This window comes from Oryzias melastigma, linkage group LG24, assembly GCF_002922805.2.
Source record: "Oryzias melastigma strain HK-1 linkage group LG24, ASM292280v2, whole genome shotgun sequence".
Lineage (NCBI taxonomy): Eukaryota > Metazoa > Chordata > Actinopteri > Beloniformes > Adrianichthyidae > Oryzias > Oryzias melastigma.
In genome coordinates, this window is record NC_050535.1 from 9,567,185 (window position 1) to 9,579,297 (window position 12,113).

A 12,113-nucleotide genomic window follows, 5' to 3' on the forward strand; every position below is an offset into this window, starting at 1 on the left:
TTTATTAAAAAAAAAGCAATTTTCTCTTTATGTTTATGTTTACTTTTTTGCGTTATCAATATCTTATTTTTCTAAAGGGGGACTTTTTCTTTGTAAATTCCTGTTTTTATTCATGCAAAAAAATAAATATACTTATATCAAAAGTAACAACATTTTGAAAAGGGTGAAATACGACTTTGTGTCTCCTACTTGGTTTTGATCAGTGAGAAACAGCTAGCCAAGTGGCTCTTTCAGTATAAAAGGTTTTAGATGCAGTATTTTCTTTATTAACCAGAACTTCTCAATTTTTTAACATAAGCGTAACACACTTGAAAAATGCAAATAAGCTTTCTGTTTCATAACTGATTCTTTTTCAATGCCAAATTTTAATAGCAAAGAAAATTTAAACCATTTAATCAAATAAAGTTGCTGATTTGTAGGGTCATTTAAGACTTCTCCTGGAGCAACATTTAACACATGTTGTATTTATTGACGCTTTACAAATCCCAAAACAACTTCTACAAATCAACTACCTTGTTTCAAAGATCATCTGTAAATTTTTTTTTTCTTTTTAAACAACAATTCATGTGGTAGAATTTTAATTTAAAAAATAGATTTTTCAAAAACCAGAAGCTGGACTGTTCCATGAAAATATTGTCTTACATTAAACTTAAAAAAAGATTGCTGTACAGCTTTTTGCATTAAAAGTGGTTTATAAATAAAGTTTTATTCAATGACTTTTAAGTAATCTTTAACTTGCAGGAAGGACTTTGAGCCCGCAGCTTAAACTGGTTAATAATTTACTAATCATCTTACTATTTCAATTCATAAAAACAAAACAAAACAAAAAAAAACAAATTTGTTTTATAAAGACAGTTTTATGTGTTTAATTAAAAGAAATAAAGTATGAGCGAGCCTCTCTTACCTCATGGTGATGTATCTGAGCCTGAAGCTCCTGAATGTTGCTGGTGGCGACGGGTCGGTCCTGAATGATGCGATGAGCCTCTTCTATTAATCTCTGGAGGTTTTTCACTTCCTGTTCGTACTGCTCATACTGAACTACAGCTTCCTATCAGAGGAAACATGAGAGTTTAGAGTAAAATGAACCAACGACAGGGGGCTGACACGTAAACACCCGATCGGAAACGTGAACATCTTCTCTGGTTTATTGGGGTGATTTGCTCGGGCGCCTTTTCACTCATGATGCATTGAGTGACAATAAGCTTTTGTTCTGGGCTACAGCAGTCAGCAACACCACAGCAGCCCGGAATAAAAGGAGAAAAATGCTGCTCTGATAGGGGCTGAAGGCAAACATGCACATTCCTGAGAGGGCCTGTTGTGACATCACGGAGCAGAAGCCAAATCCCTCAACTATTAATGGTTAAAGCACAAGATTTAGAGCAACACAATTAGGGGAGGAGCTACGAGGGGACAGTAAAAAGCTTTGCCCCCAATATTAGTATTGACAAAGATTAAGAAATTATCAATACAAGCTTATTCTTTTAGCTTGTTTTGTTTGAGAACTCGCCATCCTACCTGCAGGATGTTGCACTGCTGGATGGTGGTGTGCTGCAGCTGGCTGGCCTCCTGCTGCAGAGTCTGAGCTGTGCGGCAGATTGGCAGACTAGCAACCACCTCCTCTGGCAGCCGGAGGGCGCTCTGACACCGCTGCACCGCCGCCACTTGCTGTTTAAAGCTCTCCATTTCCACTAATAGGTGCTTTTTGAAGGAAAAAAGATTGGATTTTTGACATTGTCGCTTTGCAAATGCACTTTTATCCATGTAGAAAGGGTTACCTGTCTCTGAGTGAGCTGCTCTCGGAGGCTGAGCTTGTTGAGGTCGGGAGAGGCGAGGGTGACCTGAATTTGATCGACGGCAGCGTGGAGGTTTTTTACCTCGGCCTCAAGGCGTAACATGTCCTGAAGAGAGACAAAAACATTTCTATGAACATTAAAGAATAATTCTTTATTTTAGCTAATGTTTAATACATTTGATTAAATTTGAAGCAAAAAAAAATAGTTAATCAGTCTGGACAAACAAGAGGAGCAGATGATATTATCAACAGACTGTCCTCTGCTTTCCATTTGTGTTGGAATCAGATTAGTGAGACAGATTACTGCAGCAGAGCATGAAACCATTTCTCTAATCATGATGTAATACTACAAATAACCATAAGGAGGCGACATTTAGCTATGAATTTGAAGACTTCACACCTCATTTTTCACATTTTTTTTTTTTAGATGCTTTTGATTCCAAATAACACTAAGTTGAGACGTACTTTCGCAGCGTCTTGCAGACTCTGGAGGCGTGTCTTGGCTGACTGCTGCAGCTCCTCCGTGCACCTGCTGAGGTGCTTCACCTGCTGGCTCCACCCCTCCGTCTTCAGCACATCTGCCAGCTGGGCCTCCCGCTCACCCATCACTTCTAAGTCGCCATGGAGACCTCGGCATTCCCGCAGCAGAGACTGTAAAAATAGATCATGATTACAAATCGGGCATTCATGTTAATTAGGATTCTTTTCCATTCAACTGGAGAGTAATTAGCTGATGTGTTTTCTGTAACAACAGTCAATCTCAGTGCGACTCACCTGGTGAGCTCGGATTTGCTCCTGCAGTTGAGATGCTGAGTTCCAGATGATGTTTCCGGAGATCAGAGCTTCCGCTTTTTCGATCCAGCCTAAAATAAACTTCTTCATGCTTTGATACTCTTCCACCTGCTTCTCTGCCTAAAACGGGGGATCAAATTCTGTTATTTGAACCACATTTGTGCCACATCATTGATCTTTGGGAGGTCAACGCTTCCGTCTTACCTTCTTCAGTCGGTTGACTCGGTCGCGGGCCTGCTGGGCAGTGTGCAGCTGCAGCTCTGTGAGTTTAGCCACAGCGTCGCCAAGCTGCTTGCACAGCAGCGGGTTCTGCTCTCCGAACTCCTGCACAGCGACTCCTAACTCTGCCAGCGAGCAGCCACAAGATTCACATTCTTCACACAGAGACTGCAAGGAAAAAAAACATGTAAAAGCAGCAGAAATGAGAAGACAGGAATAGGATGATGCAAAAAAGGCAAAAGGTTGGGTGAAAAATGGCTAAAATGAAAATTTAAATGCTTCCAAACATTTTTTACAGGGTAAACTTACTCAAGAAATAAACCAGGACAGATTACATTTTTTTAAGTCTAAATAGAAGATTTTTAAATAAATAAGATCTTAAACAGCAGGCAAGGGAGATTGGATTATTCTTCCAAAAGTAGGTCGTTGATCAAGCAGAAATCCCCTTTCTTACACTCATTAACCCCCAAAACCTGCAAAAGCAACGGCCAGTTTAACACGGGTTAATTGCTCGCTAATTAGTCAATCCATCTGCTTGATTACTTTAGTTTCTTCCTTGGCCTCCTTCAGGTCGCCAGCCTTGTTTTCAAGTTTATCAGAGATGCTCTTCAGCTTCGCCTCGATGTCCTGCAGTCTGGAGCTGAAATCCTCCTTCACGTCTCTGGTCTGCTGCACCTCCCTCTCCCTGGCCTGCACCTGAAACACAAACGAAGAGTTCTGTTGTGAGGGAGTCAAAAATGGGATAATTGTTTAAAAAAAAAAATCATATAATAAGTAGGGCCGGGAATTGATGAAAAAAAATTAACTGATTTATCGCAAATCTGGAAAAAAATTATTGTGATAAATCATCTTTTTTTTTTAAAGTTACAGTATTTACCAGCCACTTATCTGCAAATAATCATAATATGAAATAGTACGTTTAGAATGTTTATTTTTAACCTTTTGGTACCTAGGGTCTGAAACTCAGTTTTTGTCTACATTAGAATTTTCTGTATTTTCAACTTGAAAGACTATCTGCTTGCTTATTTGATATCATTTTAATCAGCACGACCACGCTTATGTAACATTATCTTTATTTTGTCCTTTTTTCCAGTTTTGTTCACACACTAGACATAAAATCATGCAAAATAGAAAATTCCATCTGGAAAATTTGAATTAATTTTGTTGTGCTATATTTCTAGTTCATAATTATGTTAAAAAGTTGGGGTTTTAAAGTTTTAAAAATGTACTTTTAGAGTGTTCAATAAATGTTTATCCTGTTTGGCCTGGGACCTAAGGTGTGTTCTGAATTTTGGCGCGTTAATACATATTAACGCATTAATGATGTTCTATTAATCATGTGCGTTAACGCGTCAACATTCACAGCTCTAATAATAAGGTTACCTGATCTTCAGCAGAACCCAAAGCCAGAGCAACTTCGGCGAGCTGCATGCTGATCTCAGAGGGAAGGCCTGACTGAAGGTCCTGGTACTTGGACTGTTGAAGCTCTGTCATGCGTTCCACACTCTGCCGTCTGCTGATGACTTCTCCGTGCGTCGTCTAAAAACGTCACAAGTTGAAAAGTTCAAACTATCGAACGGTTTGTGCCTTATTGATTAGATCGTCTGTGTGCACACAGTCACATACCTCCAGCTCTTGCAGCAGAGAGTCCAGGTCTGCAGTGGGACTCAGCAGTAATCCACGCGTGTCTTGGATCCAGCCTTTGACCAAGCCGAGTTCCTTCTCAACATCCTCTCTTTCCTTTAACTCCTGGTGGACCTGAGCCCTGCTGGTCTGTACCTGCAGGAGCAGACTAAACAAAACACAAGCACAACAACAACGCTTGAATCAAAAACTTTTAGGATATATGGCCACTTCATTCTCTCACCTGTCATACTGCTCCTGCATGCTTCGGATTTGTTGTAGACACGGCGTCTCCTCCTCGTCTACATTCTTTTTCTCCATCACGTCTCCTCTCAGACTGAGAGTTTGCTGCACAAGCAGAGCCAGTATGGACTTCTCCCTCTCCACCTCCAGACTGAAGGAGTCATGGTACTCCAGGAGGCTCTGTAGCGCCGCCCTGGTGGCTGCTTTCTCAACTGTGCTGTCCGGGACGCGACTGTGGAGGTCCTTGGACACAGAGAGCAGCTTCTCCATCTGAGGATTGAAGTTATCATTTCACTCTAGCAAACATATTGGACACATTTCCAACATTATTCATTTATAAACTTTAATTTTTACAAATGAACTTTGTATTTTGCTTGTTGTGTCCAACAGGGTTTAAGATTAAAAGGGGAAAAAAAAGTCCAGAATGAGAGAATTACGTCATGTTCAGCTTCACAAAAAAACCCCACATCGGACAGCAGGAATGTGCCACATTTGAGAAAGTGGGAGCCTGACTTCACTTCCTATTTACAGTAGCAGTGGTGCTTTGTGGGTATTCTTGGAAACTGAAAGCTGAGCCCAAACTGGGTCAAAAGACAGGAAAAGCTTCATGACATGATGTTTGGCAGACCGACGCCACTGGCCCGATGCCTGGAGTTACATCACAACACAAAGTTGTGTGCAGTTGCTGCAGAGTTTAACCCAAATCTGTGGATGCTGCACAGCTTTATTAAACCGTTTTATTTCTAAGAAAACACACAGACCTTTATTGTAAATGCTGATAGGTCAGTAGTTTGATTTTTGGAGCCCTAGCTCTGGTGCAGCTTGCAGCTGTGAATTTGGGTGTGTATGCATTAAAAAAATATTGTTAAGTAATTACAACTGAAAAACAAGCAAAACTGGAGTTTTTTTCTTTTTTTTTTTTACAATAAAAAGATAGAAAATATACATATTTTTGCACCAATTTCTTTGTTCAAAATATCTAAAAGTGATAAAAACTAGTGCTTCTGCATTTTTAGTTTTATTAATGCAGTAATTGAACCAGATTTTTTGGCAAAATGACAAAAAAGATCCTGATATCAATGAAATTTAGGAACCAATTGCAACTTATTTGGCTAGTATAGTTATAACATTCCAAAGTTTCAACATTATTCAATAGAAAAAAACAACAGAAAAAAAAACAAAAAACGAAGGCTGAAATTAATTAAACTTACCGTTATTTCTTTAGAAAATCATTATTACACCATAATTTTAATAGTAATTCTGTTTTCGTTTCTTTTCTTAGTACTTTTCAAATCAAATCAACTTTATTTATAAAGTGCTTTAACACAGCCAAACTGCTACAAAGTGCTGTACAATAAAACAACAAGAAAACTAATAAATATAAGCATAAAACGACTAAAGCCAAAACAGTAAAAATAGAGCAGAGTCTCATGGAAGGTTAAAAGCTTGGCTGTAAAAATGGCTTTTAAGTTTAAGTTTAAAAATGGACAGTTTTAGAGTTAAAACTTAAGTTGTACATGCTTTTATTTTTTGGATGGATTCTTGTCAGAGCTTTTTGAGATGCAACAATGTAGGAGAAATGCTCCAAAAATAATTATATAAACCATCTATTTCACCTTTTCGGTGAAGCTCCTCCAGTCCTTCACGGCGTCCTCCAGCGCCCTCTCCTGGGCTCGAGCCACACTGCGGAGCCTGCTCCACCGTTGCCATAGCGACGACACAGCCTGACTGGTGACAGCCTTCCCAGATTCCGAGATGATTTGCTCCAAGTCTGTTACGTGCTCTTTCAAAGCATTTAAAGGCAGCTCCAGCTCGTTTATCGAAGCGACCAAACACTGTGGCAAGAAAACAAAAACACACTCAAGCTCTGTAACCTCTCCCCTCACAGATGACATGCATGTGTGTGGTATTAACCCACTTTGTGCCTCTGATTCTTGTCCTCGGCTTCAGTGAGGCTGACAGCTTTAGCCGTGGTGAACGTGGCCATCTTGCTTTCTGAATCGTTCATCTTCTCAACTAGAGTCTTTTTCTCTCGTTGGAAGGAGCTCCACAGAGTGCTGCACCTGTAAAAATAGATTTGTGAGTGACATCCCCCCCGAAGCATGAACACGTTAATGCTGATGCAGCACAAACCTCTGCAGCGTTTTCCTTAAAGCATCCAGCTGCTGTTTGACCTCGGCGTGCTTCAGCCGCATCGCCTCAACTCTTTCCCTAAACGCATTCATTCCTGCTTCCTCCACAAAGTCGGCCAGCAGAGGATCCGACGCCTTCAGCTCCTTTAAACCGGCTGCAAAGTTCTTCTCCAGGACGGAAGTTTCATCCAGCTCTTGTAAAGACTCTGCAAGATTCTCAAGCTCCACCTCAGAGCCGAGCAAAGCCTCCGCAGAGTCCAGAAACTCCTGCATGGACTTCAGAGATAAGTGCTGCCTCTGGACCAGCGAGAGAGCTTGAACTACAGCCAGCTGGAATACAGACAAGGTGACTCAATTAATTTCACATAAAAGTAACGCTAGGGGTTAAAAGTGTGCAGAGAAGGAAAAATAGCTGAGATGTGTTACTATTTTCCAATGGAAATAGGCTTTTAGACTTCAAAGACTGGGAATTTCACAGGACATGTCAATAGGGAACAGCTCATTAGCGCAGCAGAAAACAGAGTCCCGTAAACACACACCTGCTTTGCATGAATTTCCTCTTGAACTTCATCTCCCAGCTTTGTCAGGTCCTGCAGTTTTTCTTCTATATGGACAGCTTTGCTGCTTTCACACTTCTGCTTTTCTCGAACTCCCAAAACATCCATCGCTTTTCGTTTGCTTTTCACGTGCTCCATCATTATTTTCAGTCTCGAAAGCTCCTTGTTTATTTCCTCTGTTCGCACCTCCGACATCTTTAATGGCTCTTTTAATTTGTCCTTTAAAGACACCAACCATTCCGACGTTCTCTCCGCTTCCATTGAAAAATCACTCTGTCCTTCACATTCCTCGATGAGAGATTTTATCTCGTTACACAGAGACTGAGACGACTCAAGCTGAAGAAGCGTGGTTTCCTGGAAGGTATTTGGGTCAAACTTGAGAGGACATTTTTTGGTCGGATGGACCTGGGAGCTAACTCCGTCCAGGCTTTCCAGCAGCAAATACAGACCTGTGATTTTATCAGAAACATCTACATTCTTGTCAGATTTCAGCCGAGCAAAATCCTCCTCGACTGACTTCAACTCTGAGTCCGTTTTGGACAAAACCCTGTTTTGTTCAACTAATGTTTTCAAGTAATCAGTGAGGTCTTTGATCTTCTGACAGTTTCTCCTCTTCAGTAAACTGTGGAGACAAACCATTTCCCGAGTTTCCTCCTCTCTGTATCCCTGACCTTTAATGAGAAACCCCTCAGATTTTCCGTGAAGTTCTCTAACTGCAGGACTGATGCGGATCAAACTTTCCTCAATACGTCTGAATTCATTCAATACGCCGATGACTTCCTCTTCTCTCGTGCTGATAGTCTGCTTCTCCAGATTGTCAAACTGCTCCTGCAGCTCCTCCAGTGCATTGCGAGTAATATCAAAGAAAGTGCTGAAATCTTTTCTCTCTGAGATTATCTTCTGGATTCTATCTTTTTTCTCTTTGGCAAGGGCCAAGATGGCGTTGTACTGCTGAGGCAGGGCATTGAGCCGCTCGTCGAGGTAGCAATGATCAATCTCATTCAGAGTGGGGAGAATCTCCTGGCCTATTCTCTGGACAATAAGGAGGAGGTTCTCGTACTCTGACGTTTGCTCCAGGACACCTTGAAAGTCTGACAGCTGTTTTTGCAAATCTGAGCCATCGTCAGCGCTGCTGAAGTTTATCGCCGGGAAGGTTATTGCATCTGCTTGTCCCAGCCAGTGACAAATCTTATCCAGGTCGACCTGGAAGTATCTTCGGGAGGTTAAGGCTTTCTCTAAATCCATGAGGCGCCTTGAGGACCTCTGGAGGGCGGACTCGTAGGCCGCCTGGAGCTCCTCGAGTCGGGTCAGAGTTTCGGTTCTCTCTTTGGCGGTGGCGTCTTTCTCCAGCTCTCGCCCCTGCGCCCAGAGGGACGTCAGCTCTTTCTGGTAAGCTTGCAAACGGCTTTGGACATCCCGACAAGCTGAAACTTGTCTGGTCAGATCTTCTGGAAGGAGAGATATGTGGTCATCTATGAGCGCCTTCCTCTCCTGCTGCTGCACCCAAGACAAGGCTCTCCCCAAGCCTTGAAGGAACTGATTCCGCTCTGTAAAGATCTGGAGAAGAAGAACTTGTTCTTAGAAAGTGACCTTTTGCAGCATGAATTCCAAATACTCCAAATACTCACCTTGCTGAGATACTTCCTCCTTTGAGCAACGCGAGCCCCGAGAGCCTCCACCTCCATCTGAGCTTGTTCAACAAGCTCCTGCAAACATCTCTTCTCGCTCAGCCCCAGCCGGGAAGCCACAGCCTGAGCGTCGTTCACCGCCTGGCCGAGCAGCTGCTGCCGCGCCTCCAGCTCCACGCAGACGCTCAGGTGGTCGAACAGGAAACTCTGGGACAGATCCAGGGACGGGCTGGTTTTGAGCGCAGACATAAACGCTGGTCGCTGCTCTTCCACCCACTCTCTGGCTTCTTTCAGCTGCGTTTCCACCCTCGCGAGGTCCTCGAGTGTCTGAGTGGAGTGCTGAATTTTCTGCAGAATGAGAGTTTCCAGCTGGGCCCAACGCTGCTCCAGGTGACCCACCTGCTCAGACGTGAGAAGCTCAGCTTTATTTTCTGATCACTTGACAAATACTTTTAGTCAGGGGTCTGCAACCTTTAACAATAAAAGAGCCTTTTGGTCCAGTTTCTTACAAATCAAAATCTGGAAAGTCCCACATTATTGCTTAGAAAAATCTTCAGCAATTACTTTTAGCAAAAAACATTCAACTTGTCTAGTTTTTTTCTGTAATGAGTTTGAAATATTTGTGTTTTTTCCTGTATTTTTGACAATATATGCTTGGAATAAACCAAATACATTATTCCATGTAGATTTGAAATATTACAATACTGAATGTTGAATATATGTTTCTATGACTGTTTTTATTTCTTTTACTTTTGACAGCAGAACACACAAGTTCCTTTCAAAATAAAATAACCAAATAAGATCCTGCTGCTGCAGAAGAGTAATTTCAGAATAAAATGCAAAACACTCAAACATGATGCTTTTTATCATTAGGATTTTGGTGCACCGCCATCATTTTTCTCCTTTTACTTTCAAATACAACAACATTAAAGTAGAATCCAATTATTTAACAAAAAACACTCAAAACATTCAAAATTATATATTTTGAATGTTTTGAGTGTTTTTTGTTAAATAATTGAATAAAAACTCTATATATTCTTGTTTTTTAAGATCTGAGGCATAAAATGCATAATTCTAAATCATTTTTAATGTTTTAAACTGCATCTGTTTAAAACTTTAGGCACTTTTGAGTAATTTTCTAAAAAATAAGAAGTGTGGAAACTTTTATTTGACTAACGTAACAATAAAAACACAAATTTAAAAAAACTTCCTACAGAATTTTAATGACATAATTTTGCTCTGTGGTTTGACATTAAAAATCTAAACAGAAATGGCAAAACGGAAATAACTAATCGATTATTTATTTGAATCATTAGCATTTTTCTTTAGAACTAAAGAGCCCCAATAAAGGGACAAAAGAACCACATGAGGCTCCAGAGCCACAGGTTGCAGACCCCTGCTCTTGGTAATACCTTTAAAGTTCCCACCTGCTGCTTCACCAGCTCTTTATCTAGCAGGCTAAGTCGAGGCAGAATCGCGTGTTTTTGATATCTTAGGTCTTCCAGAGTCTCCTTCTGGTCCTCGAGGTCACTGGCAAGCTTCCTTAGAGCTTCTAAATGCTCACTTGTACTTTCTGTGTCAGCCCTGAGTATAAAAATGCAGAAATTATAAATTCTCAAGTTAAACATTATGTTTTACTTTTAAATAGATAGAACATTTAGATCATTTTATGCGACAACAGGCATTAAGGGGTTTTAATTAATAATATTTTATTTTGAAAATAAGAAAAATTCAATACCTGGCTAAATAATCCCATTCCCTGGACACTTGGTGGAAGAGTTCCTCCACAGCTACAACACTCTCCTGATATTCTCCGCTTCGCTGCATGTCCTCCCCCCTCTGAGCTTCCAGTTCCTCTGCCCGCTGGCCCAGAACCACCCAGCCTTTTTCCAGCCTCCTTATCTCCTCCAGGGCAGAAGAAGTTTGTCCATCTGTCAACCTGTTGATGGCTTCATTCAAACGCGTCACCTCGGATTGTCTCTCCCTAATCTGCAGTAGGAACTCCTGCAAAGAACAAGTGATTATCCACAGTTGTGGAAGTCTGCATTGCAGCTTTAGATTTGAAAAGTAAAATACAACGAGAAAGTGCACAGACCTGTGCTCTATCCAGCTGGTTCTGTGCAATCTTGGGTTCAAGTTCTGCAGGACTCCTGATCAGAGTTTGCAGCTGCTGCTCGGTCTCTCGAAGCTGATTTTCAAGTTCTCCTTTCTGATCTTCCACGTCCCTCCAGCTGTCTGCGACCTCCTCACAGAGAAGCATGTGCTCCTCAACCTTCACACGAAAAAGCAGAAACATGAGGGGGGAATACCTGGCAAAGCATTCAGCTTTAAGAGAAAAGCAACTTTCACAGCGACCTGACCTGCAGTTTAACCTGCTGGATCGCTGCCGCTGTCTCCCTGACCCTTGGCTCCGAGAGGTCACACGCTGAACAAACAAGCTGGAGGTATGTGCTTGCCTGTTCTTGTAGAGCTCGCTCCTGTTTTACCTGTTAGATAATATTATTAAGAACCCCAAAAAACGAGCATAAGGACTTTAAATTTGACAAAAATCTCTCTTGCTTACCTGCTGCACAGCTTCTTCCAGGCTGAGGGAAGGCTGCAGATCTAACCTCTCTGAAACAGAGTTCAGCCAGGTTTGGCACTCCTGTAGCGTATCCTGCAGACTGACATGCCTCTGCAACTCATGATCCAGACTCTGATAAACCTGTTCATACAGAGAAGCATCGGGTTGTAAGGTGCATGTAGACTTTAAAACATATTTTACTCTTGATACAATTATATTTCGTCAAAATTATACAAGTTAGAATTAAGCACAAGATAACATCGGGCCATTAATAGCAATAAAATAAAATGATCTGGAGGGCCGGATGGAATTACCCAGCTGGCTGGATGCGGCCTCCGGACCATGACTTTGACACATGTGCTTTAAAGCAACAATGCAAGAACACAGAACAAAATGCAAAGATATGATATCGGCAGAAAAAAGGCAATCGGTGGCAAAAGCATTCAGTCGTGTAGCCTTGTATTTAACAGGTGTTGAATGTGGAGGCGTCTGTCCCCTCCAGGGGAGAGCGAAACAGCAAGGTCTGATTGACAGTGTTAATTTGAGAGTCTGAAAGTAAAGGGA

At 41.5% G+C, this 12,113-nt stretch overlaps 1 protein-coding gene across 8 annotated transcripts in view; it reads right to left on the minus strand.

Moving 5' to 3' along the window:
- syne1a (spectrin repeat containing, nuclear envelope 1a) overlaps nucleotides 1-12,113 on the minus strand; it is a 139,129-nt gene that overhangs the window by 37,400 nt on the left and 89,616 nt on the right. For all 8 annotated transcript variants that reach the window (XM_024290872.1, XM_024290869.2, XM_024290873.2 and 5 more), the window contains 20 exons: nucleotides 11,550-11,690; nucleotides 11,347-11,472; nucleotides 11,082-11,258; nucleotides 10,725-10,990; nucleotides 10,414-10,570; nucleotides 8,987-9,385; nucleotides 7,341-8,915; nucleotides 6,803-7,131; nucleotides 6,588-6,732; nucleotides 6,286-6,504; nucleotides 4,671-4,939; nucleotides 4,430-4,595; nucleotides 4,187-4,342; nucleotides 3,347-3,499; nucleotides 2,789-2,971; nucleotides 2,567-2,704; nucleotides 2,258-2,443; nucleotides 1,776-1,898; nucleotides 1,516-1,698; nucleotides 905-1,048 (listed from right to left, as the gene is read on the minus strand). In XM_024290872.1, coding sequence (XP_024146640.1) covers nucleotides 905-1,048; nucleotides 1,516-1,698; nucleotides 1,776-1,898; nucleotides 2,258-2,443; nucleotides 2,567-2,704; nucleotides 2,789-2,971; nucleotides 3,347-3,499; nucleotides 4,187-4,342; nucleotides 4,430-4,595; nucleotides 4,671-4,939; nucleotides 6,286-6,504; nucleotides 6,588-6,732; nucleotides 6,803-7,131; nucleotides 7,341-8,915; nucleotides 8,987-9,385; nucleotides 10,414-10,570; nucleotides 10,725-10,990; nucleotides 11,082-11,258; nucleotides 11,347-11,472; nucleotides 11,550-11,690 — 5,235 coding nt within the window. The remainder of the gene's footprint in view (nucleotides 1-904; nucleotides 1,049-1,515; nucleotides 1,699-1,775; nucleotides 1,899-2,257; nucleotides 2,444-2,566; nucleotides 2,705-2,788; nucleotides 2,972-3,346; nucleotides 3,500-4,186; nucleotides 4,343-4,429; nucleotides 4,596-4,670; nucleotides 4,940-6,285; nucleotides 6,505-6,587; nucleotides 6,733-6,802; nucleotides 7,132-7,340; nucleotides 8,916-8,986; nucleotides 9,386-10,413; nucleotides 10,571-10,724; nucleotides 10,991-11,081; nucleotides 11,259-11,346; nucleotides 11,473-11,549; nucleotides 11,691-12,113) is intronic.